The 24565-nt window shown below is 49.8% G+C and overlaps 1 protein-coding gene across 36 annotated transcripts in view; it reads left to right on the forward strand.

Annotated features, from left to right (window-relative positions):
* The first annotated feature begins 1844 nt into the window (after positions 1–1844).
* Lrrfip1 (LRR binding FLII interacting protein 1) overlaps positions 1845–24565 on the forward strand; it is a 128216-nt gene continuing 105495 nt past the window's right edge. For 34 of the 36 annotated variants that reach the window (XM_006245459.4, XM_039083994.1, XM_006245462.5 and 31 more), the window contains exon 1: positions 1860–2026. In XM_006245459.4, coding sequence (XP_006245521.1) covers positions 1931–2026 — 96 coding nt within the window. In that variant the 5' untranslated portion in view covers positions 1860–1930. Of the gene's footprint in view, positions 2027–24565 lie in introns of all 36 variants that reach the window. The other 2 variants (XM_006245444.5, XM_006245458.5) reach the window with 2 other exon arrangements.

The following is a 24565-nucleotide window of genomic DNA, read 5'->3' on the forward strand; positions in this document are numbered from 1 at the left end:
GGAGACAGCTACTGGATGGAGGTTGTGACAGCCAAGCTGATCGAATGCCCCTTAGAATAAAAAGGACCAGATTCCTAGGATGCTAGGTGGGCAGGGCTAAGAATCCTACATAGAGAGAAAGGTCTTAAGCATCAGGCAGGCTTCTCCCAGAAGGAAGACGCTGGATCTTGGAATTGACTTTGGATAAGAAGCAGACATTATTTCCTTAGCCTTAAGAGGGCAGCAACACAGTCTGCCTCCTTTACTTTTGTGTCTAAGAGCCCTGGGCAATCAGTTGACAGGTGGCAGGTGTGGAGCAGATGTCAGTGAAGGAACAGGTTGGCAAGACACAGCCTTGGTGGATATAGGATCATCTCAATGCCCCTTGGCTAAGGAGAGGATGAACAGCCCCCAGCTGGCCTGGGTAATGATGATGCCTAAGACATTTCCAGGCAGGATTACATCACTAAGGAGTATCCTCCCCCCATGGTGTGATCATGGCATGGGAGATTTGGCTCACAGGTGTTTCCCTCCTGCCTACAGTGTGCCAAGCAGGTTGTAACCCTAGCAATGTAACCAGAATCTCTCGCCCCTCCCATGTCCGTCCATTCACCATCTATTCCTTGGCCTACACCTCCAACAGCTTCTCTGTAACTGAGGGGTCTGCTTCTTGTCCCCTAAAGTTTCCGCATGATGTTTCTAAGGGCTCACACGCATTTGGTCATACAACTTGCTTGGAAATACATTTTATGTTGACCATTCCGATCCCAGTGGGGACAGAGCTGCTACCCATGACTTCATAAGGCTTGTCCTTCCTTCTGTGCCATCCTCCCTCCTGTCCTTCCCCACGCCCAGCCACCTTGAAGTTCAGCCAAACGTCAGACACTCCAGTGCTTTTGCCAGCCTGCTGGTGCCCTGTTTAATACCCAACAGTCAACTAAGATCCAGAAGACAAGGAGAGACATGAGAACTTTGTTCACCTTGCCTAGCCCCAGGGCAGCCTTCTAGCTTTCCCAGTGGTTCCCATAGAGAGCTTCAAATATCAAGGACACAGGAATGGCAGTAAATATGTCGGGCCCATTCTCAGACGCTGGAGTCAAGTGGCCAGTCAGGAGGCACCGCAGCCAGCAATGTGAGCAGAAAGACAGGGGAACGAACTGTGTCCTCTCAAAGAACGGTTCGCAGTGCTTGGAGTCTTGGGTACCTGGGCTGCCATCAGAAGGCACCCGGACCTGATTCCAGAGCAAGGCTCTCAATCCTTGGGGATGGACTTTTATCTCAACTGGCCGAGATAGGGATGCCCGATTAAATTATAACCTGGGTCCATCCCTCGACGCAAACTCTTCTGGGCCATCCAATCCTCTGAAAACCTCTGTATGACAGAAGCAGAAGTTTCCACTCAGCTACCCACTGTTCCAATGGTGGGCATGCCAGACCCCAGCAGTTTGCCCTCTACAACTCACGTCCCTAAACACCAACAGCTCCCCTGGTCTCACAGTATCCCCTCATGTGCCAGTGTCCCCAGTATCCTGGTATTCCAACACCTCACCTCCACAGTCTGCTACTCCTAGGTCCCTAACTTCTGGCCTGCCCCTATGAGGGAGCCTCTTTGTGGGTCTCAGCCACTTTCCTCTGTCTCGGTCTTGCCTAGCCTTGGCACTGAGGACCACCCGGGGTCCCTGTGTCCCTGTCCCCAGCTACCCGCCGCCACTACTTGAGCATCTCCATCTCTACTCTGAATCCCTGCGTCCCACCTCGCGGTCTCCCGGGTACCCGAGGATCCCCGAAGTCCTGGCCCCGGCCTCCCGCGTCCCCCGCGTCCCCCGCGTCCCCCGCGTCCCCAGCCCCGCGCCGCTGACGCCATGACGCCGCGGCGGAGCGAGGGGCGGAGCGGGCGGCTGGACCAGCGCGGCTCCGAGACCGGTCCCGCAGCAGCTGTGCGCCGTGGCCGATGGACATGGGCACACAGGGATCGGGGCGCAAGCGGCTCCCCAACCGGGAGCGGCTGACGGCGGAGGACGACGCGCTCAACCAGATCGCGCGTGAGGTGAGCAAGGCGCGGCCACAGCTGTCAGCGTCCCCCGCGGTCCCCAGCAGTCCCCAGTGGTCCCCAGCAGCCGCGCTTTGGGCCGGGCCCCAGGAGCGCTGGGCCCCGGCTTTCATCCACGGCCTACGGACCACTCGCCACCCGCCACACGCCGGTGGCGCTACTGGCTTCAGCTCTAGACCCTGGTCCTTGTGGGCCGCTAGTCCCGGGGACCGACTCAATCGGGCCACCTGGAGCTCAAGGTGGCGGGGTCCCAGTCGAGTGGAGATCCAGTACCCTTCCTTGTACCGGGAAAGGAGGTTAGGCCAATCCTGATGACCAGTGGCGGCCCTAAAAGCCACATGGCCTTGCTGAAATGGCCCTAGTTGGTTGGTGACCATTGCCAAACAGGGATCAGCTTGGGAGTAACTTAGGGGTCCCGTGTCTGGACCAGCCGGAAAGCAAGCTAGGGCATGTTTGGACGTTTGATAAAAGTTTCCTGGACAGTTCATTACAACGGCAAACGTGTTCGCTAATGAACTTCGCGTGTGGCAAAGGAGGGCGCATGGGTGTGCGTGTCTGCACAAACGCCCGGTTTTCTCCCACAAAGATGCAACCTTTAGGCTGCGGCAGCATGCGTGACACGTGGAAAGACTAGAGCAAACTGGTAGCAGCCGCTCTGGGGGAGGGGGCTGACTGGTTAAGACCTAGGGTGGACAAAGGAATCAGAGATATTTTATTGCCTTTTTGTTCCCTTTGAGTTGAGCGTCCTGTGCACATACTAACTAAAATAATAATTAAAAAAAATTAAAATCTCCATGCAGGTGAAATCCAGTCTCCTCCCCTCTCTTCTGAGCAGGTTGTGATGGAGAGTTAGCCTGCATATTATTTCCGCGTGGAAAAGCTTCCCAGCAGTTTAGGCTGCGGTTATATTGGAGAAGTAGTGGCTGTGGCCTTCTTGTTTGTAGTAGTGAATGCCTGACTTCAGTTTTACTGATCCGTGGGTCCGTGTTTGCAGGACGCTGTGTAAAGAAACGGTTTCTCTGTACAAGACAGGAGAGGGCTTTCAGCAAACTCCTACCCATCCCCTGAAGCCCGGTGTACAAATTCTGTCTTCTTCTAGCCCTTTTGATACTTAGCTCTCCCGTGTCACCCTAGGCATAAGGCCTGTACCTGGTGCAAGTTGGTAGAATGTGCAGATTAGTCGGTTGCCTATAGAAGGCATCACCCAGGCAGGCAATATCTTATGCCAAGAGCTCATTAGAGACAGGTGCACAGTGGGTGATTAATGGTGTTGGTTACAGGACCTTTGGCTAAATACAGACACTTGCTCAATGTAGTGGTTTGAATATAATTTCCTGGTTACAACAGTCTCCTTTGCAGGTCTCTGACTACCCAGCAAACAAGTGTCCCCAGGAGGGCCAGAGTGTCCCACAAATCCCGGTGGTTGCAGAACAAAGGAATGAGAAGATTGGTAGTCCCATAAGTCAGCCTCTTATCGGCTGGTTGTTATAAAAATAGATTGGAAGCAGAGGCCAGGGAATGGTTCTGCCTTGCACCCAGAGAGCTGCAGTCAGCAGTTATAAAGACGGGCAGGAGTCAGACCTGAGCTTCCAGACAGACCGGACCACTCTGTACTAACTGTGCTGGTCTAGGGAAGCCAGCTTCCCAGCCCCCCTCAGCCCAGTTCTCATCTCTGAAAGAGGGGCAGACTCCCTGAGGCCCTGGAGGGGACACACAAAGGAACAGCAGGCAAAAGATTTCCAACCAACATGTGAAATGAGTGTGCCCTGGATAAGACCAACCCCTAGTGGAACTCAGCCACAGATGTGGCCCTTACCCAGACCTGGTGGCATTCAGTGAAAAGACCAGAGGGAGCAGGTGATGCTGTCTCGATACAAATTGGATTCTGTCAGCCAACTGTGAAGTTAAATCAGTATTCAGATGGCAAATATCTATCCCCTGAATTATCAAATGTTCTTATGAACATTAGCAAAACTATCTCGGGCTTGGTTTCCAAGTCACTCTTTAATCCATGATCATGGTACCCAACACCCAGCCTAAACAGCCAAGAGTTAGCAGGAAAACTGGCAAGGATTTGGATCAAAAGGGGTCTGGTAATATGGGTAGAGTTATCCTGTCAACCCAGCGCCGGAGAGACTGAGCTGGGAGGATGCATGCAGACTCAGAGGCCAGTCTGGGCTACAAAGTGAGACTCTACCTCACAAAAAAAGACGAGTGGGTTGGAGCCTGTAGATCAGCAGTGCCCGTCGTAGAAGACCCGATCTGATCGGAAAGGTCATGGAAGGGCCTGAAGGTTTGGAATGAGAGAGGATGCCAGCTAGCAGCTAACATCAGAGGCTGCTTCCTGGAGGAAAGGGTATCTTGAGCTCTTGAAGGATGTATCTCCCAGCCAGATGGCTTGGCTACCAGGACAAAAGCCCTGACCACTTGACCTAGACAAGGAACACATAGCAGCAGAGTGTGGAAATCCCAGGAGAGAATGCTAGTACTTGTGTCCCAATACTACAGTCTCCTATATGCTGACCCCGTCCACAGGCAGGGGTGCTGTGTGGAAGTTCACTGACTTTAGCCTCAGCGAAGGGATCATTCCATGATGGATGAATTATAGTCTTCTCTGTCTGCCTCTCTCCAGAGAACTGGGAGGAGCGGCTCCTGAGGAACCCCTGCAGGTCTCTAGAGTTCTCCTGCTCCAAATTCTGAGACCACAGATGACTGGCTCCCACGAAGCCCCCGTTGCAAAAGGAGACAGGACCATCCCTGCCTGGCCTGGATCTGGGGAGAGCTCGTTGTCCTGTGCACATACCAACTAAGGACAAGGGCATCCCTTCCCCGAATCCTTTAGGAAGTTGTATAGGTCTGACGTGGTGGAGCACTTATGAGTGGCAGGAGAAAGGTTGCCATCACAAAGATGAGTGGAGATTCTGGGTCAAGGTCATCAGGAGGCGTGGGACCCACCCATGGGACCCACACAGTGGAGTGGAATAGAAATCCCATCCTCCTGGGGCTCGGAAGTTCTCTGAGAAGGAACAGAGCCCTTCAGTGCCTCCTCTGTGCCTGCCTTGTCTCTTCCCATTCGCACAGGTTCTATCTGGCTCCAACCCAGCAAGTAGACAGGTTGTCATTTAATATGCCTTTAATATCAGTACTGATTGGCTCGTCTTTGGGAGGCGAAATTCTAGCATGGTGTTGGGGGAAGGGCTCTGCCAACACTCTCCAGACAGTGAGACATGGCCTTCTAGGAGGCAGGGTCTCACATCTGGGCAGAAGTGTCACTGACATCTTCAGAAGGTACATCTCAAGCCTGAGTCTTCCGTCCTCCCACACAGACCTTCTGCCAGGGACTTTGCCAGGGGACGGGGGTTAGGGGGTGAGGGTGGGGGTGGCTGGACCTCCCCTCAGCGCTCTGTCCAAGGCTGTTCAGTGTCCTCTTGGGGCCTTTCCAATGCCACAGTCACCGCGGCTGGCTTCGTTTGGGTTTGTCCATCATGAGGTAGCAGAGCCATCTCCTTGGGTCCTAAGTTGGTTCCTCCCTCTGTGGCCTCTATGAGATGCCTCTCCATAGTCAGCAGAGCAAGACAGGAAGAGGGAGGGGGATCTCTGACCCCTAATTTCCCTGAAGCCTCTTGTCCAAGGAACCCACTGTAAGTGAATCCTCCCAGCATGTGGTCCAGGAGCATTGAAAGCCGAAAGCTCAGAGCTCACCCCCAACTTCACCTTCACTGGACCAAAGTTCGTGGTATGCAGAAGATGTCTCCTCCATCCCCAGCAGAGCCCCTGGGAGAGGCAGCCGGCAGCCATTAGCTCATACATGTGAGGACAGAGAACGTTACTCTTGCACTCTGGTGACTTCCAGTCCTAGCCTCACAGGCTAATGGTACACGTCTATGTTACCCTGCTGAGCCCATCTCTATCCTGCTTGCCTCTAGGGCTCCTGCAGGAAACCGCTAGCAGCCACAGGCCAACTGTGGGTTCTTCTCCTGGGAAACCTGCTGTGAGCACCACTTCTATGTTGGGCAGTCCTACTGAGATCTTCCTTCCCTATGCTGTCTGCTTCTCCTTCCAAGCAGGCCTCAGGACTCAGCCTGTGTGAAGTGAGACTGTCTATGCATCTGCTTGCTCAAGCTTCAAGGCCATTGCCATTTGAATAGGTTGGGGTGTGCTCGTGGGTCTAGCTCATTTTAGACCCTTACCTCTACTACTGTTAACACCAAGCTGACCTGGCTTTCTTGGATTGAGGGATCCGGGAAGAATTCAACTACCATGACAGACTCCTGGCCTCTGTCATAATCTCCATGTCTCACTCCCCAGCTGTGACAGCACACTGGGGCCAGCCACTGCCTGAATTCAACAGAGGGTGGTGGTGCCTTTTGCCACCCAGTCACTTAACTTCATTCATCCTCTTTTTTTTTTTTTTTGGTTCTTTTTTTCGGAGCTGGGGACCGAACCCAGGGCCTTTTCATTCATCCTCTTTATGCCTTTGTTTCCTGAGACTATTCAACTCATAAAAACCCAGTGGACACTGGCTGACTGTGCCACCCAGGGTGGTTAGGCTACTGCTGTGCAGTCAGGAAGTGGTGGTACCCCACCATCCATAGGGTGGGAGAACATGTGTTTGTTCATTGTCCAATGTGAAGAACTGCCCTACCTCAATACTCATGTAGCCATCCTGGGTGGCCCTCCTAAGAGTGACACAGATCTGGGGGGATGGGCATCATCTGTAAGGGATTATGAGTGGTCAAAATGAGTTCCTGGGCCTGTGTGCTTAGACTGTTGATGTGATTTCCAAAAGATGGGAGAAGCTAGAGAGGAGTCAGAGTCTCATCGGGACCGCCCTGCTGTCTCTAGTGGCCTCCAGGCCCCACCCATAGCTATTTCTATCAGAGCCAGCTGTCTCTTCCTCCGTCCGTGGATAGTCTAACTGAGTCCTAGCTCCACGCTCACTGTCAGGACTTCCCTATGAAAGGCTGTAGAGACCTTAGGCTGAATGGTGAAGACCTCAGTCCTGGACTGTAGTCAAGATTGTCACCTGTAAATGTCATCAAAGTGTGGGACACAAAAGGACGAAGGAAACAGTGGTGAGAACCTTCTCAGAAGGTTCAGCCCACAGCGTACTAAGTCCCATCAGCAGAGTAGAGCACTTGTTTAATGGCCTAAGACTCCATTGGAGATGACAGCCTCCATTCAGGCCAACTTCTCCCATCCCTGGGACAGCTGTCCCCAGCTGACCTGTGAGCCCTCAGTGTAACTTTTCATGAGGCAGACACTAGTGCTTTCTGCCTTCCTATATCCGGGACTTCCTCTTTTCATGCCTCCATCTGGAAAGTGTTAATTTTTATCTCAGCAAACTCATATGCAGTTTTACCATGGTTCATGTTCGCAGGCCATTACCAACACAGCTGGACAGTTCCTTCGATTGTTTTTTAAATTTAGGGTTTTTCTATTTTTATTTATTTATGCGTTTCTATGTGAATTTATGTGCACCATGTGCATGGAGGAGACCAGAAAGTTTTGGAGTCCCTGGAACTGGAGTTATAGACGGTTGTGAGCCACCATTCCGGGTGCCGGGAACAGAACCCAGGTTTGCTGTGGAAGCAGTTAGGGGTCTCAACAGCTGATCTGTCTCTGTTTCCTGAACTGTCCTTTTAATACTTGTCAGACCCTGGCACTTCTCTGGTGAGAACATAGCTTCTTACGTCACTGTGTGTCTTGGTTTGAAAGCACTAATAATAAACTCAGTTGCCAATATTCCCTCAGTGTCACAGTAAGGATAGAAATCAAAGCACTGCCCCTTGATGTCCTTTAACCAAGAGCTAGTCCAGGCTGTAATTCTCTAGTTTGCTCTCTCTTGTCTTCTGTTATCCCTGTCTGCCTGTGGTACATGTCTGAATCTAGGCCTGTCTGAATGCTGTCCTGTGAGTCTGTCCCTGTGTCTCGGTCTCTATGTGTGTCTCACAAAGGGCTTCGCTCTGTCTTTTATTGACCAGCATGGAAAACTTCACACGGGGAGGGAAGAAGGACACTCTACAAGGGACCAAGTCACAGGCTCCAACTGACCCCAACTTAGAGACAATAGTACAGACATTATTTTTTACCAAGCAATATACCAATAATGCTGGGGCAACATTAATGGTGGGTACTCAGTCTATAAGATTATTTTCAACCTATTATTTACTGTTTTCAGCAAATGATTAGCATAACACACACCATGCTGGGGCCATGGAAGAATACATAATTTAAGACTATCACTATGTATTAGCTTAGGTTATCAGAGCTGGTCACATGGGAAATCCAAGGCAAGTCAGGTTGGTTGTTACATTGTTTTCTTTTTTTTTTTTTTTTCCCCTGGAGCTGGGGACCGAACCCAGGGCCTTGCGCTTGCTAGGCAAGCGCTCTACCACTGAGCTAAATCCCCAACCCCGTTACATTGTTTTCTTAAAGGCAGATCAAGCAAACAGGCGGAGTCCACAGTAGGACGCCAGTCTTGGGTCTTCCATGACCTCAAGGTATATTATTAATTGGCTGTGAGGTCCAGCAACAGTTCCAGTTTCTAGAATGTAATATATATTTTCATAAATAACGCATTGCCATGGCCCTGTAAAAGCCAAATATTTTAAAGGGCCCTTAAGTCACTCAGTGGCCTGGCGAGTGCCATGGTTTTCGCAAATATTATGCATCTAAGTAGATGTTCCATTATTAAAGTGCAACTTATAAAAACATGCTTCGGGGCTGGGGATTTAGCTCAGTGGTAGAGCGCTTACCTTAGAAGCGCAAGGCCCTGGGTTCGGTCCCCAGCTCCGAAAAAAAAGAACCAAAAAAAAAAAAAAAAGCATGCTTCATAGGTTTATCTAGTTTGGATGCTGTCTGTCAGCTTCCTGGGTTGAAGATTGTGAGTAGGTATCCATGGAGATGGGTCACCATTCCCCCACATCCTCGTCCTGTATTTCTATTGTTGTGGTTAAATAACATACTCACTGGTATACTGTCATGGCAGGTTGAGGGTATTGAGTGCTAGAATCAGGTTTCGTGGGTTCCGATTTGCCCTTTATTCCATGAACAAAAGTGATTGCATGAGCACCTGGACCTCCCATAAATACAGCAGAGAAATATTAATAGTCTATTTCCCATGAGGTTGGCGATTATGAGGGCAAATAATCAGAGATGTCAACTAAAGGTCTTGGGACAATGGCCAAAGAGCACACAATCAGTGTTCAGGAAATGCTGGTGGAAGTGACAGTGTTGCACACCAGACGTCACTTTGGGAGCCAGCCAGCACACGTATTTAAATTGCTTGCCTGTTCCCCTATCTATGATCTGTATTTCATCAAAGTCCGAACAAACCCTTTATGGTCTCATTTAGTAATATAATTAGACAAGTCAGACCATCATCCAATTCTGATTACTCCCCACAACCTTCCCAGTCAGGTCTGGGTATCCTCGGGCTTTGTTCCCCCTCAGCTCTCGCTCCCTTCTTACAGCTCTGAAGGATCGATCCTTTTGCCTTTTTGGGGGGGGGAGGGCTGAGTCCCTGTTTCTTGAATTCTAATTATCTTTCTTGGCTCAAAACTTGGTTTTGCTGGAACACGTCCTTCTGAACAAGGGTACCTTTTCCAAATATTTGTGCATCTAAAAATGCCTCCCACCCACCCACATGATCAGTAGTCTGGTTGTATAGAGGGGTCTAGGTTAAAAATAAGTTTCGGAGAATGTCAATGGTTTCCCTGCGTCCTTTGAAGCGGTTTCCAATTGGCATTGTTAATTGAAAAGAGCCCTGTGTAGAAAGTGAAGGTGGCACTTGGTCCTCTGTGGGGGAAAGGCTGTAATTTGTTGGCATTCACTTGAACAAACACCAGAGCCACAGCGGAAGAGCAGCGTGGGAAGGTAGCGCAAGCATGTTTGTCAAGGACGTGCCTGTGTTTCCTACCAAGCCAGTAAGTCCATGGGGAAAGTAAAATTAAAGATGAATTTCTGCCGTCACCTTAGGCCTCTTCCTATCTTACTCTGCCATTTAGGGTTGTTCTGAGAAGTTTAGTCCCTTCTGCGGTTTCAACATTATAACCTGCTTTCCTTCTCTGGGCCCTGTGGCCTTCACTGTCCTTACTACCCTAGGCTTTCCCCGTGTGTATTGAGCAGGACTGGCTTCATTCAATCTGGAAATGACTGTCCAGAAGTTCTGTGAAGTCTCTGTTGTCCCCACCCCACCAGCCAGCCCTCTTCTCTCTTCTGGGCATGACAATTGCTCTTCCTTTGGTTCTGTCTACATGCCTGTCTATATGCCTGCCTACATGCCTGTCTACATGCCTGTCTTTTGCTAGATTGTCTGGGACAGAATTCAGGTTAATCTACTGCTACTAAATACACCTGAACTATATTTAATTTTAATTTCTTGAGGTTTCCCTCCTACTCCTCATCCTTTTTCCCCCTTTGTGATTCTTCCTTTTAATTTTGTTTTATTGGGCATTTATTTATTGTGAGATATAAATCAGATCTGCCTTAACATTACAGAGATCGTCCTGCCTCTGCTTCCCAAGTGGCTGGGATTAGAAGTGGGTTCCACTGTTCTCAGATCACATGGATTTATTTATATATGTGTGTATGTGCATGCATGTACACATGTGCATCCTAGGGGGCAAATGTTAAAGGCTAATGTGTGGGAGTCACTTCTCTCTCGCCACCATTCCAGGGGTGAAACGCAAGTTGTCCGTCTTGGAGCAAGTGTGTTTACCCACTGAGCCATCTGACCAGCCCTCTTCCCTCTCCCTCTCCCTCTCCCTCTCCCTCTCCCTCTCCCTCTCCCTCTCCCTCTCCCTCTCCCTCTCCTTCTCTCTCTCCCCCACAAATACAGAGTCTACTATGTAGTCTAGGCTGTCTTGAACTCACTATTTCCCTACAAAGCAGATAAATCACTAATTAGTTTGAAGTTTTAAAAGTAAGATTTTTGAGCTGGATTTAGGGACACACGCCTGTAATAGGACACACACCTTTGAAAAGCCGAAGCAGAAGGATTGCTACAAGTTCAAGGCCAGCTTGGATTACAGGATGGTCAGGGTGATCTATCAAGACCTTGTCTCAAAAAATAATATTGGGGAGGGGAGGGGGAGAGGGAGAGAGAAAGAAGAAAGAAAAGAAAAATCCAACAAAATACCAGCAAAGGAAAAAAAAAGATTTTTCTGACATTAAGCACGGAGAATCATCAACTCACTCATTGGTTTGTTAAGTTCTCTAGGACCTGAAATACACCTGTTTAGGCAGAATGCGATCCAGCTTGGCAGGGGTAAACTCTCGAGTCAGCAGCAGCCTGTGAGAGCCAGGAACAGTCAGCACTGAGCCACTGGTGTCCTCCATCAGGATTTCCACTCCCTTCTTGGTATGATCCACCAGGCAGTTTTGATCTGCTTATATAGAACACCACAGGGGCTCACACGCCGTCCAGTCCGGGGGCTCACACTGTCCTTTCCAGGGGCTCACATGCTGTCCTGTCCAGGGGCTCACACACAGTCCAGGCCAGAGGCTCACACACCGTCCGGGGACTCACACACCATCCGGGGGCTGACACACTGTCCATTCTGCTTTTTAACCCTTCCCATGCTGCATTGATTTCTTTTATTCTTCCTTCCTACCATCGTCTATGGCTTCCCTCGTCTGGGAAGAGTAAGGATATCCAGGTTGACAGTCCTGGAAGTGGGATTCCCAAGCTGACTGAGTAGGGAACATGGCTATCTCAAATATCCTAAGATAGTTCTCACTGCCTCTGGCACATTTGTTCCTCTCATTCCGAGCAGCCTGGCCTGGGGTCATCCTGGCTATGTGGGAATTGTCTGTGTCTGAGGGCTATCACCAGAGCCACCATCCTTGATCACTGGAGCAGTTGCCGTGTGGCAGCACAACAGAGGACCTTCATTCTCAATCGGTTTTGAAACTGATTGAAATAGCCACGTAGCCAGTAGCCACTGTGCTGGCAAAGGCCCCAGAGCTCTGGACCAATGATTTATCCCTTATGGAGCCATATTATAATAGGCATAGCCCATAATTTGAAATCCCAATTGAGTTTCCTCAAGCCATATATCACTCCGATGTGGAGCAGAAGTGGAGGGAAATGTGTACAGGTGGGAAGGGGGCAGCCTGTGGTGGCGCTTTGCCTGAAGCACGCTCGTGGAAAGGACACAGTCTTTGTCCCATCCCTTCGTCTGTGAAAGAGGAATAGTACCACCCGGGTAGCTATAGTAATGTGACGGAGTGTGTCGTGTGGCACTTAGTAGGTACTAGTACTGAAAGGGTGGCGGACATTTCCTGCTTGCATGTGGCTCGGGAAGATAAGCAGGCGACCTTGGTGCTTTGCATCCAGTTGGGATGTGGTCAAGGATCCAGGGTTGAAACTCTTCCCCCTAAGTAAAAGGATAGAGAGGGAGGGTGGGAGGGAAGTTACAAGGAAGGTAACCTTCGACCAGGAAGAGAGAGGCAGATGGCGTAAGGGACTGGTTAAATGAACTCACTGTCAAAAGGCTAATGGCTGTGGCTTCATTGGCTTGTGACTGAGGATCGCTCGCTACCAGTGATCTTGCAGTGAGGAGCCTCCTGTGTCAGGATGCTGGGATTAGAGGCATGTACTGCCTCATCCACGGCTGTAGTTTAACTGTGTGTGTATCTTAGTGTCTACGCACCTGTGGGCTTCCCTGGCTCTTAATATGGATATGGAATGGACACACACACACAAGGGCGGATACATTGAAGGGTTCGTCCTCAGTTGCTGGTAGTGTTTGAGGAGGATCTTCTTAGAAGCTTTAGGAGGCGGGGCCTAGCTGAAGAAGTAGAGCGATGGGGTGTGTCTTTGGAGGCTGTATTTTGTCAGAGGGTCTTCCTCTGCCTTTTACTCTCTGTTAGCTGCCTGTCTGTTGTGAGGCAGGAAGCCTTGACCACAAACTCCCACCACCGTGCGCTTGTCCTCAGTGTTATGGCCCAATGCTCATGGCCCAACTCCCCTGACGTCTCCCTCATTCCTTCAGGTTGTTACAGCAGGTGTTTCGTCTTAGGGACAAGAGCCCACCGATGCTATCCTTTGCACAAAGGCGTTCAGTATTTTATGTCTTGGTCCTCAGTGTAAGTCAGCAGGAGGATGCACTCAGGTTTCCAGTAGGACTTCATCCTCAAGTAGGCCTGTCTTGAGTGATTTCCTAAAGACCTGGACCTTACAGACCGGGCTTGTTCACAACTGTTTATCTTTGGGCTTATCTGACCTCTTAGAAGCTACCAAATTACCTCCCTATTTTTAACCCACACCTCCAGCCAGCCAGCGTGGTTGCCACACAGGTTGAGACGAGGTGATGGCCTTCTAACTCCTCATTTGGGTTTCCAGTGTCTTTGTTCATACTTTGGGGTTCCTCAGCCTCCGTACTATTGGCTTTGGGGACCAGCTGACACCCTCATGTGGGGTTTGTATATACCCTAGAAGGCTCAGCAATATCCCTAGTTTCTGATTAGCAGATGCCAGTAACTCCACCTCCTCGGTGGTGAGAGGGAAACACGTTTCCAGACGTTGTCAGATGGCTCCTGGGGGAGCAGAACACTGATTTAGGCATCGCCTCCTCTCTGCTGAGTGCCTTGAGCCCAGATACCATAGAAGCCTGGATGCTCTGCTCTGACTCTGTCAGGGTGAATGGCTGTTCTCTAGGAGGGCAGGCAGAAAGGCTAACCCATTTTTGGGTATTTCCTCTGTCAGACATTCTGGAAAGTTGTAAAGAGAGGACCATGACCCTGGAGGCAGGGAGTGGGGTGGGATGGGAGAGAGGTTGGACAGTTCTAGAAGTCAGCTGTGAATCCTGGAAGTGGAGGCCCCAGCAGCAAACTTGATGGCACTTAGCTGTGTTTCAGAAGTATGGTGGCATTGCCTGTGTGGCCGATTGAGCAATCCCTACAGGCTGAGTGGTCGTGGCTTGGGTGTTGGCCGCTCACAGTCCTGGATGCTACAAGTTCAAGGTCAAGGCATATTGAGGTACAACCTTGGCTGCTACATCAGCTGCCCACTTGAAATCCAGGTACGGCTGCAGAGGGAAAGTGGGACACATCCCAACTCTGCGTGACATGTGAGGGTAGGGCCGTTAATACTCAACCCACATTGGCAGGGCACAGATACCGGACAGCAAATGATCAATGACATCTACCTTTCCACAGGATTAAAATTGTCTCCATTGCCTCCTACAGAGCTGAACTTCTTAAAATAGATGCTGGGTCACAGTCTTGCCCAGAATCCCCTCCCCATCACCCTTAAGTCCCCGCAGCTCCCATCTTGGCAACTTCCTCATGGCTCCATTATTCCCAGAATGTACCGTGCAGCCTCCACCCCTCTTTCTGTTAGCCAAGACCGGACTGTGCACACAGCACTGTCTGGCTGAGGACTCACCCTTGCTCTACCCAGGGCCGTCCATTCCTTTAGCCAGTGGGATACCAGTCACCCTGGGCTGCTGAATGGGACAGGAAGACCTTGTGCTTAATGTAGGCTTAATGCTCTACCAAGGTGGTTCGCTGCCTTTCTAATGCTACAACCCTTTAAATACGGTTTCTTGTGCAGTGGTGACACCCCTCCCGCCACTGCCAAATTATTTTGGTTGCTACTTCACAACTGTAGTTTTGCTGCTGTTATGAGTTGTAATGTAAACGCCTGTGTTTTCTGGTGGTCTTTGGGGGACCCCTGTGGAAGGAGTCATGACCCTCAGGTTGAGGACCACTGCTCTAGCGCATTTACCCAGGTCACTTTTACCCTTAGCTCCTGTGTTTGTGTGTAAATTGAGAGGGAATAACACACCAACTCTCCATCTCAATGACTAAAAACCCAGCTCTAGTGTGAAGCTGATTTGGCCCTTCTTTAAAAACAAAAAACAAAACAAAACAAACAACAAACAAACAAAACCTTGGATTTTGTTTCAGCTTTCGTTTCTTTTTCTTGGCTAAATATCTTCTCCAAGGCTCCTTCCATAGAGCGGGAGGGCTCGTAATCAGTGCTACTGGGTTCTGTGGGGAAAGGATGAGGGCTACATCCCAGCGGCTAGCCCTCTGATAGCAGTTTCTAAACTGTGCTCCTCAGGAGTGAGGGGGGTTACGGTTAACAGGCCACAACCCTCAGGGTGGTCACTGAATCCCGCATGGCTTTTATTCTGCTCTTTGAAGTTCGGAGTAATTTTAGATGAGGCTCACCCTTCCCCTAGGAAGGCTCCCTCTACCTCACCTTCAATAGCTGGTGCTTTCTCTGCAAGCCCCCACAGGGACCTATGGGGATGCATTTTTCTCAGCGTGTGAGTGGAGCCCAGCTCTTCTGCCAGCTGGGTCTATACCTTGGATCTCTGACTACCTGGAGGCTCCAGTGTCTGCCTCTGTAGGCGGAAGGCAGGAGCCACTCAGAGGGTTCATGGTTGATGTGCATCCACAGCCCAGGTCTGTCTTACTCAAAGAATACACGGTCCCCTCCCTCCTCTACCCACTGGCTTTCCTCCTTTGAGGTCTCTGGTCCATGGCACTTCTTTGGAAAGCCTAATGACCTGCCCAGTTCCCACCTAGCCCAAAATGTGTCCCTTCCCTAATTTCCTTTCCTTGGTCAGTGGGCTTCTCCTCTCGCCCCTCCCCCTCATCACCATGAGCCCTCCAGTCTGTCCAGTCTATGATTGGTGGGCCTCCTGCTGCCAAGGTGCAGCCTATGGGAGAACAGCAGTCAAAGGCTAAGTGACTTCCTATTTGGTTTGTGGACACTAACTACCGTTGGGAGCGTCTATGAATATAGTGTTTGTTTCTCAGGCAAGTTACCAGTCTCTGTCAAAGTCCATGCTTGGGTGGATGGAGTGACTTTGAAGGCTAGCCTCTTCTTAATCGTCACAGCTCCTCAGTTCTCAGCACACTCAGAAACTGCAGATGCTCTGCCCTTTAGCTTCCTCAGAGTTCACCAGCAAAGGGCCAGCAACCCCAGAGACCACAGTCATCCCTGTGGCCAAGGCCTTTGGGCTCTTCTTGCTGTGAGAACCTTTCCTCCCAGCTCCCCAGCCCAGCAACACCCCCTAAGAGGCTCCCTGAGTCATGCTGAGTCTTTCATGGGGAATGTATCATTGACTATTAACCTTGGGCTCCACAATTCTCATGCACCAGGGTCCCTGAGCCCCAGTGCTCCCTCCTGAGGGATGGAGGCTGTAATGAAATCATGGTACATGTGAACTGGTGTGAATGTCACATGTGGCCCTTTGCCATCCACGCATAAGTGCTCAGCAGGGGACCTCTCCTTACACACCCTTAGAAACTGCACCAGACATCATGCCAGCCACAGACGTGTATATCCAACGGTCACCTGCCTGTTATCCGTGCTTAAAGAGGTAGAGGGCTGACTCCTGCCCTCAGGTCAAAACTCTTCTCAAGACTGGAAATTCTAGGTTTCCCCTTTCCCCTTGAGACTCCACGTTACTACATCCAAGTTCTCCCTCAGGCTCCTGGCTAAATGCTCTACTCTAGGACCCAGGCCCTGCTACTTCAGGTTCTGCTCTAGAATCTATAGAATCCTTGTTCCCTTCAAGACTCCAAGCTTTAGGTTTCAGACTTGGCTCCAGGCTTCAGGCTGACTGGCTTAGGGAACGGCATCTTTGAGGGGGAATATCAGCCTCCTGCTTGCCTCCCAGAATTCACAGGGGTCTGAAAGGGAACACATTTGGACTAACACATACGGGCCCTAAGGGGCCCCAGAGGTTTCAGGCTCTCCTGTGTCTTTTGACACAGCATGCTCACTGGCTCTAGGGGTTGTGTTGTTCTCAAAGCTCTGACTGCCCTGGCACTCATCCTGTAGACCACACTGGCCTTGAACTCGCAGAGATTCGCCCGCCACTGCCTCCTGAGTGCTGGAGTACAAGCGTGCGCCACCACTCCCAGCTTGCACTGCTCTTTACAAAGCACACCCTCTAGGCTTCTTTGGCAAGGTCATTGCTTTTTCCTGTAACCGAAAAGCCAATCCAGGCCTGGAATGTCCCTCAGGAAGGCAGGGGCTGGCTGGAAGTATGGCAGGAAACACCAAAGCCATGTACATGCTGACGTATGGCCTTCCCTGGTCTTGGAGGCCCTGGTCCCTTCAGGTTCAAGTGGAGATGGGGAAGAAATACACTGGAGTTGCTGTCTCCATGGTGACCACAGATGCCCAGGAACATCAGGGTTATAACAGCTTGTCAGGGAGGGAAGGGCTGTCCCCAGCCCACTCAGGCCTCTGTGGAAGCTCTCTAAGCCCCAGTGTTGCCTGGTGGGATTCCTTCTCCTGTGTGACTGCTCAGTCTTTACCAAATGAGGAGGAAGAAGGCATGAGTCTTGTGTTATACATGAGTACCACAGGGTCCTGTCCACCACCAACCAGAGCCTAGCACACATGAGCTCTCTCTCTCTCTCTCTCTTTCTCTCTCTCTCTCTCTCTCCTTCCCTTCTTCCCTCCTTGCCTCCCTCCCTCCTCTCGTGTATCATACAGATGTAAATTGCATGTCGAAACCACGTGTTCCACTTGGGATGGGTTGCAAGTATGTCTCCTAGATGGTTCCATCCCTCATGGCTGCCACAGGAGCATCTCTGAGACAGCGCCTGGAAAGTTGTTTTGCCCAATTCTGAGAAAGCAAAACATGTTGCAAGGGAGCCTAGAGCCTTGGCTCCCACTTCTAACCCAGTGCTTCTCAAAATGTGGCCTCCAGGCACAAGGTCTCCCTCACCCGGAAGCAGCTAGACGTGTTGGATTCAGAGCCCTGGGTGGGGTGGAACCTGTGCAGTACACCTGCTGGGTATGAGGAGCCCTGACCATCAGGGCTGTCTGTTTGGATGGAGGACAGGACCGTCCTGTATCCCCATCACCCTGCATCACCATTGAGCGATGCAGCCTCTTTTTGCTCAGCAATGCATTCGTTGTGATTGTTGCTGTGACCTTAGGCCTGAGGCTGCCAAAAGCTGCCTGCTGAGGGACTTCCCCATCATAGCACCTTTCTGAGGCAGAACCTGGTGGTGGCCCTCACTCTGGGAGTGGTTCTCAGCACCCAGCAGATGTCCCTGAGCGCACAGTGAGGGAATGAATTCCCAATGAGTGCACTTAGCCTTGCCTTCAATGTAACATCTTTACTCTAGAAAGTAACATCTTTACTCTAGAAAGTAACATCTTTACTCTAAGAAGGCTCTACTTCCTTAGAACAAACTGTTGTGTGTGTAGCTGAAGATGCGCCAGGCGCCTAGGAAATCAAGCAGGTACAGTGTTTGTTCTACAGGCCTGCGCTTCGGTCCACTGCATTTGAGCAGGTAGTTTGTGACCTCATCCCCTTCGTGTGATGGGATGGAGAGGGGATAGTTACAGAAATCCGCTGAACCCGTCACTCCTACAATTCCTGATACCCCGTTTTCATGACTTCTTTCCTGGCATTGCCCCACTGGTTTTCTTGTAATGTTGCACGTGAGGGGAAAAAAAAATTCTTTCCAACAATCTAGGGGAGGGGCCTGTGACCTCACTGAGGGCTGTGTGGGTGATCAGGTTGCCTTGCAAACTGCCAGCGCTGAGATCCCACACCCTAAAAAGGCATTCATTCATTGTGTCCAGGAAGGCTCCTGCCTCAGATGGTGGCACTCACCCAGGGGCTGAAGTCATTTGGACCCTGTATGGAACAGTCCCCTGTGTGACTGCCCGGCTGGGGCGAAGCACTTGAAGTGCAGGAATTTCAGTGTATTAATAGTCCCCCGCTAGGCGCAGTAAACAGCCGCCTTTGCCCGACCTTCACCTCTCACGGTGTGGAGCTTCTGAGAGGCCCTGCGCACCCCTGGAGTAAGAGAATACATAGGAGGGAGCAGTGGGCTGGACCCCTCAGAGGAAAACAGAAAGTGGATATAGTTGAAGATGTGTCTCAGGAAAGTCAGCTAGGATAGTCTCTCCCCTCCCCCAGTGCTGGGGATGGAATCCTGGGCCTCTTGGCACAAGGCAAGGATTCTGTCCTCAAGCCCTAGCCTCAGACTGATCTTTCGGTCTGTTTTAGGCAAGATGCTTTTTTCTTTCTGTTTTTTTTTTTAATTAAGATTTATTACACACACACATATACATACATATATATACATATATACACATATATGTATATATATACATATATATATACATATATACATATATATGTATATATATATACTGTATCTGTCTTCAGACACACCAGAAGAGGGCATCGGATCCCATTACAGATGGTTGTGAGTCACCATGTGGTTGCTGGGAATTGAACTCAGGACCTCTGGAAGAGCAATCAGTGCTCTTAATCACTGAGCCATCTCCCCAGCCCCTTTCTGTTTTTTTTTTTTTTTCTTTTTTAAGCTTAGAATTATTCTAGTTCATTTTTTTTTCCCGGAGCTGGGGACCGAACCCAGGGCCTTGCGCATGCTAGGCAAGCGCTCTACCACTGAGCTAAATCCCCAACCCACTGAGCTAAATCCCCAACCCTCATTTTTTAAAAAATCAGTGATAAAACTCGGAGTAAGCAAAGGAAAGGGTTGTGTTGGCTTACAGTCTCCAAGGTCGCAGCCCATAGTCAGCTGGCTCCTTGGAGTCTCAGCCTGTGGACAAGACAGACCGCATAACAGGAAGGCAGAAAGGCTTGCTGCAGGGTTTCTGCCCCACTCATAACAGCCAGGAAGTGGGGGCTGGGAGAAGAGGCCAGGGAGAAGATGGACCCTCTCAGGGCACCCATCCCTGTATTCTTCCAAGTAGACTCCACCCCAGCCCCTTGTGCCCATCACCTCCCAGTAATGCCCTTCCAGTAGTGCCATCAAGTTATGAATCCAGGGCTGGGGAGATGGTTCAGTCAGTAAAGTGCCACACAGATGCCCAGCTCCTGGACTGTGAAGTTAGTGCCCCTCTCCCAACTCCGTTTCCTGGAAGCAGGTTACTGACCCAGTGCCCAGGCTGGAAAGAGGATATAAGGCTCATATCTTAGTGGTGTGTTTAGTGAGTTTAGAAAGCAATCCTGGGGCTGTGCCAACAGCCCGTGCCACCCGAATGCATTGCCAGTGACTCGGTAACAGTTTTTATTCATGTTTCTCAGTGTTGGGAATGAACTTAAGAACTTACACATAGTAGGCAAGCGCTCTGCCGCTCAGCTAACCAGTTCCCAGTCCTTTTCATCTACTTTTTGAGACAAACCCCTGCAGCGACACATCGCAGACTGCCCTCCAGTTCGCTGTCAGCCTCTTACCTCGCCTCCCAAGGGCTGAGGTTACAGACATGCACCACTCTGCTCATCTGCATGTAATTCTGTGCTGTCGCTTTTTATTTTTCTTTAGTGTCAGTGGCCAAAGTGGGTTATCTAGTGTCACCACTAGAGAGGGAATTGAAGGGACTCCCTGGAAGGCCACTATAGGGCCTGGCTCTCAGCCCTGACCATTTATCCTAATTCCTCCCTGCTGGGCTGTGAATGGGCCTCTGGGTCTCGCCAAGTCCCTGGAGGCTCCTGCTCACCACTGTGGTCCTGGGTTCCCAGCCTCCTTCCTGCCTACAAGGCCTACTCAGTTCCTCGATCCCCACCCCAAGCGCCCCGTGCAGCAGCAGGGAAGAGCTCTGTTCTCCTGCTTCCGCCTCTGCTTCTGCTTCTGCAGCTCTGCCTCCCACTGCGCAGAAGCCCTGGCAGGTCATTCTGCTGACTTCATCTTCTTCACGGAGTGGGAGTGGGCCACTGTTTGAATGAAGGTCATATGTAATGAGTGGAAACAATGACGGCTGTCTTGACCCTCCCAGCTTGTCACTTCATAATCCACTCATTTACTCACTCAGCCCGAAATGGAACTTCAGGTTTCCAAAGCGCAAGTGTTCTGCTCAAGTGGCCCGGCTTTTCCCATTGGCAGCGCTGGGGAATGGAACTCAGGGTTTCACGTGCTAAATAAGGGCTTGCCTCGGATCCTCACCCCAGCGCCTTCTTGGGAGGGTGTGCTGAAAAAGAACTCCAAAGGCAGAGAGTGAACACCTTTGCGGGCCACAGCTCATTAGCCTGGGGAACCTGTGCAACTGCCATTCAGGGGACACTTTTATTACTACTATTTTTTTTTAATAATTTTGTTTCTTACCTCCTCTCCTGTTGTTAAAATGAGTAAAGACACCATGGTACCGGGCCTCATCCTTGTAATCTCCGCATGAAGATTTCTGCTGGATTGGGGCCTGGACTGGGGTTTCTGGTAAGTTTGTTGAGAGTGAGTTACGTGTGTGCGCGCGCACACACACACACACACACACACACACACACACACATATACATACAGAGAGAGAGAGAGAGAGAGAGAGAGAGAGAGAGAGAGACCCTGTAGCCAAAACAAAACAAACAAAACCAGAAACAATGAAATGGTTCAGTGGGTTTTTTTTTTAAAGAGATCTCTTTAACTTACCTTAATTTGATCTCCAAGACCCACATGATAGAAGGGAATTGGCCTCCAACCTCCACATACAAGCAAACAGACAGATAAATAAATAAATAAACAAACAAATAAATGTATGTATGTAATCTTTTTTAACGGTTGGCAAGATGGCTCAGTGGGTAAAGGCACTTGCTGTCAAAACTTACTATTTGGGTTCAATTCCCAGGACCCACATAGTAGAAGGAAAGGACTGACTCCGAGTTGCCCTCTGACTCCCCAGGCTATGCCTTCATTGCAGGCCACAATATATGCATACATCCACATGCACTCACAGACACGTGCATGCACATGCACACATACAATAAATGTTGAGAAAAGCTAAAAACTAAAACAGTGCACCAGGCAGTGATGGCGCCCACCTTTAATCCCAGCACTCAGGAGGCGGAGGCAGGTGGATCTCTGAGTTCAAGGCCAGCCTGGTCTATAGAGTGACTTCCAGGACCACCAGGGTCCTGCACAGAGAAACCCAGTCTCAAAACAACAAACAAGCTAAAAACAGTGACTAAAGACTTTAAGGGGAAGTCTTGTGGGAAGGAGGGAATGGAGTTGTAAATAACAGTGAGCAGTGGATGAGAGGTAGAGCCAAGCAGATGCAGCATAGCCTCAGAGAGGACACACTTGGACGTCAGAGACTTCACCCCTCCCCTTGTAAGGTGCTCCTAGCAGCCTAGCAGGGTCCAGGAGTACTCAGAATGGAGCCCTTAGTGCCAGTCCTGGGCCTCCATCACGGGAGACTCTTTCCTTTTTCTCCGCTCCTCTGAGATCCCCAGATAATAGGGTAACAGAGCAGAGGGCAAGGCAGTTGTATCTGCTGAGCTGGGGATGTGTGTTTACCTACTGTGGGGAGGGGGGGTATCTACTGTGGGAGATATGTGTTTATCTACTAAGTGGAGAATACGCACTTATCTACTGAGTGAGGGATATGTATTCATCTACTGTGGGAGGGATATGTATTTATTTACTAAGTGGGAGATATGGGCTTATGTACTATGGGGGGCATGTGTTATCTACTGAGTAGGGAGTGGATATGTGCTTATCTACTGTGGGGGGGGGAATATGTGGTTATCTACTATGGGGGAATATAAACTTATCTACTCAGTGGGGAATATGTGTTTATCTACTGTGAAGGGGATATGTATCTATTTACTAAGTGGAGAATATGTCCATATCTACTGAGTGGGGGATATGTGCTTAACTACTGTGGGGGGCGTGTGTTATCTACCGAGTTCAGGGGAGAGGATATGTGCTTATCTATTGAGGGTGGGGGCAAGTGTGCTTATCTACTGAGGGGTTAGGGTGGTGTACACTTATCTACTGAGTGGAGGACATGTGGCTTATGTTCCTGGCCCTGGGACCCACCCATTGCATCTGTACAATGAAGCCGGCAATGGTGTGGTGAGATGGTGGGAAGCTTTGTGCCCCAAAGATTCCTGTTGCGTTCCTAACTGCCCTGTGGCCTCATTTAGAAGTGAGGCCAAAGGAAGTAACTAAGAGTTAGTCAAGGTTGGTGCAGGTGCCAGGGCACAGGCATCTTCTAGATTCTGTTGTAGTTTTCTAAAACAAAAGTGAATTTTCTTCTAGCTATTGACAGTGGTTGACTGCAAAGGATGCTCACAGGTTTTGGATCTTGTTTTATTTGGGTCCTCTTTCCCTGCCATAGTACAGATCACCCCAAAAGGCTGACATGACCCTGGCCCCAGGAGCCTCAACTGTACCCTCAGAATGAGGCATCCTTTTCTGTTTTTACCTGTTTGTTGTTTTACTCCCTTGTTCTCCCATTCAACAAAGATACTTTTGACTAGACTCACGCCAACATCATGGAGCCATAGAAAGACAATGGGAGTCCCAGCCAGCGCCTGTGGCAAACACAATTTCTGACTTGGGAGGCTGAGGTAGGAAGTCTAAGGCCAGCCATGCTACATAAGCGAGTTTGAGTCCAGTGTGGACTACAGAGAAAGAGCAGCTTCAAAAAACAAGAAAAGGAGGGTTCTTGATTTTCAATGACCCGTCTGTCCACTGTGAAGATGACCCTTGCCCAGGCTAAGTGTACGAGGATGGGAGGGATGTGGTCAATGCTGAAGCAGGAGACCAGGCTGGTGTGGTGGCCCTGGAAGAGGTCGCTGCCACTGTGGGGTTGAGCAGGAGGGCTGGCAAGTTATATCCTCCACAGAATGCACCAGTACAGCCTGTGTGCTTTGCTGGGGACTGAATGTAGGCTGGAGGAGAAAGAAGTGTCAAATGACCCAGAGTCCAGCCCCTGAGTGAGGTGTGAATATTGAAGTCCCACCTGAAGGAGGGTTAGCTCGTTGGAGTTCAGCGCCTCTGAGCATTTGCTTGAAGCAAGTTCGGGACAGAAAGAGATTTTCCTCAAAGACTTGAACACAGGATCACTTTACATTCTCTCAATATCACTTCTGGAGACGATGTTTTAAGGAGATATTTATTCAGCAGAGTTACCTGGGGGAAAACATGGTAAAAATCACATGTGTAAATGTTACCCGAAGCCATAAAACTACCTAGGAGTTAAGTTTAAGGAAATAAAAGATCTATACATCAAAAACTATAAAACATTGAGGAAAGAATTCCAGAAAGGCACTAGTGGCTGGAAAAGTTTTCAGTGCCCCTGGATTAAAATAATTCAAATCATGGCTGGAGAGATATAGCTCAGCAGTTCTAATGTACTAGCCAAGGACGTTCAATTCCCAGCATTCGTCTAGTGCTGCTCAACCATCCATAACTCCTGTTTCAGGGATCCAGCGCCCCTCTTCTGGCATTCATGAGCACTGCATGCACTGGAAACGTGTGTGTGTGTGTGTGTGTGTGAGTGTGTGTGTGTGTGTGTGTGTGTAGGCAAAACACTCATACACATAATAAATCTAAACATTTCTTAAGAATCAATATCATTAAAATATCAACACTACCCAAAGCAATTTATAGCACCAATACAATATCCATCAAAAGCCTAGTGACATTTTCCACAAAAATAGAAAAAGAATCCTAAAAATGTGTACTAAAACCACAAAAAAACCCCAAAACAAACAAACAAACCTGGGAGATCCAAAGCAATCTTGAGCTAACAGACAAAGCTAGAGGTTCGCACCACCTGGTTCCAAAACCTAC

This window comes from Rattus norvegicus, chromosome 9 (assembly GCF_036323735.1).
Source record: "Rattus norvegicus strain BN/NHsdMcwi chromosome 9, GRCr8, whole genome shotgun sequence".
NCBI classification, from domain to species: Eukaryota; Metazoa; Chordata; class Mammalia; order Rodentia; family Muridae; genus Rattus; species Rattus norvegicus.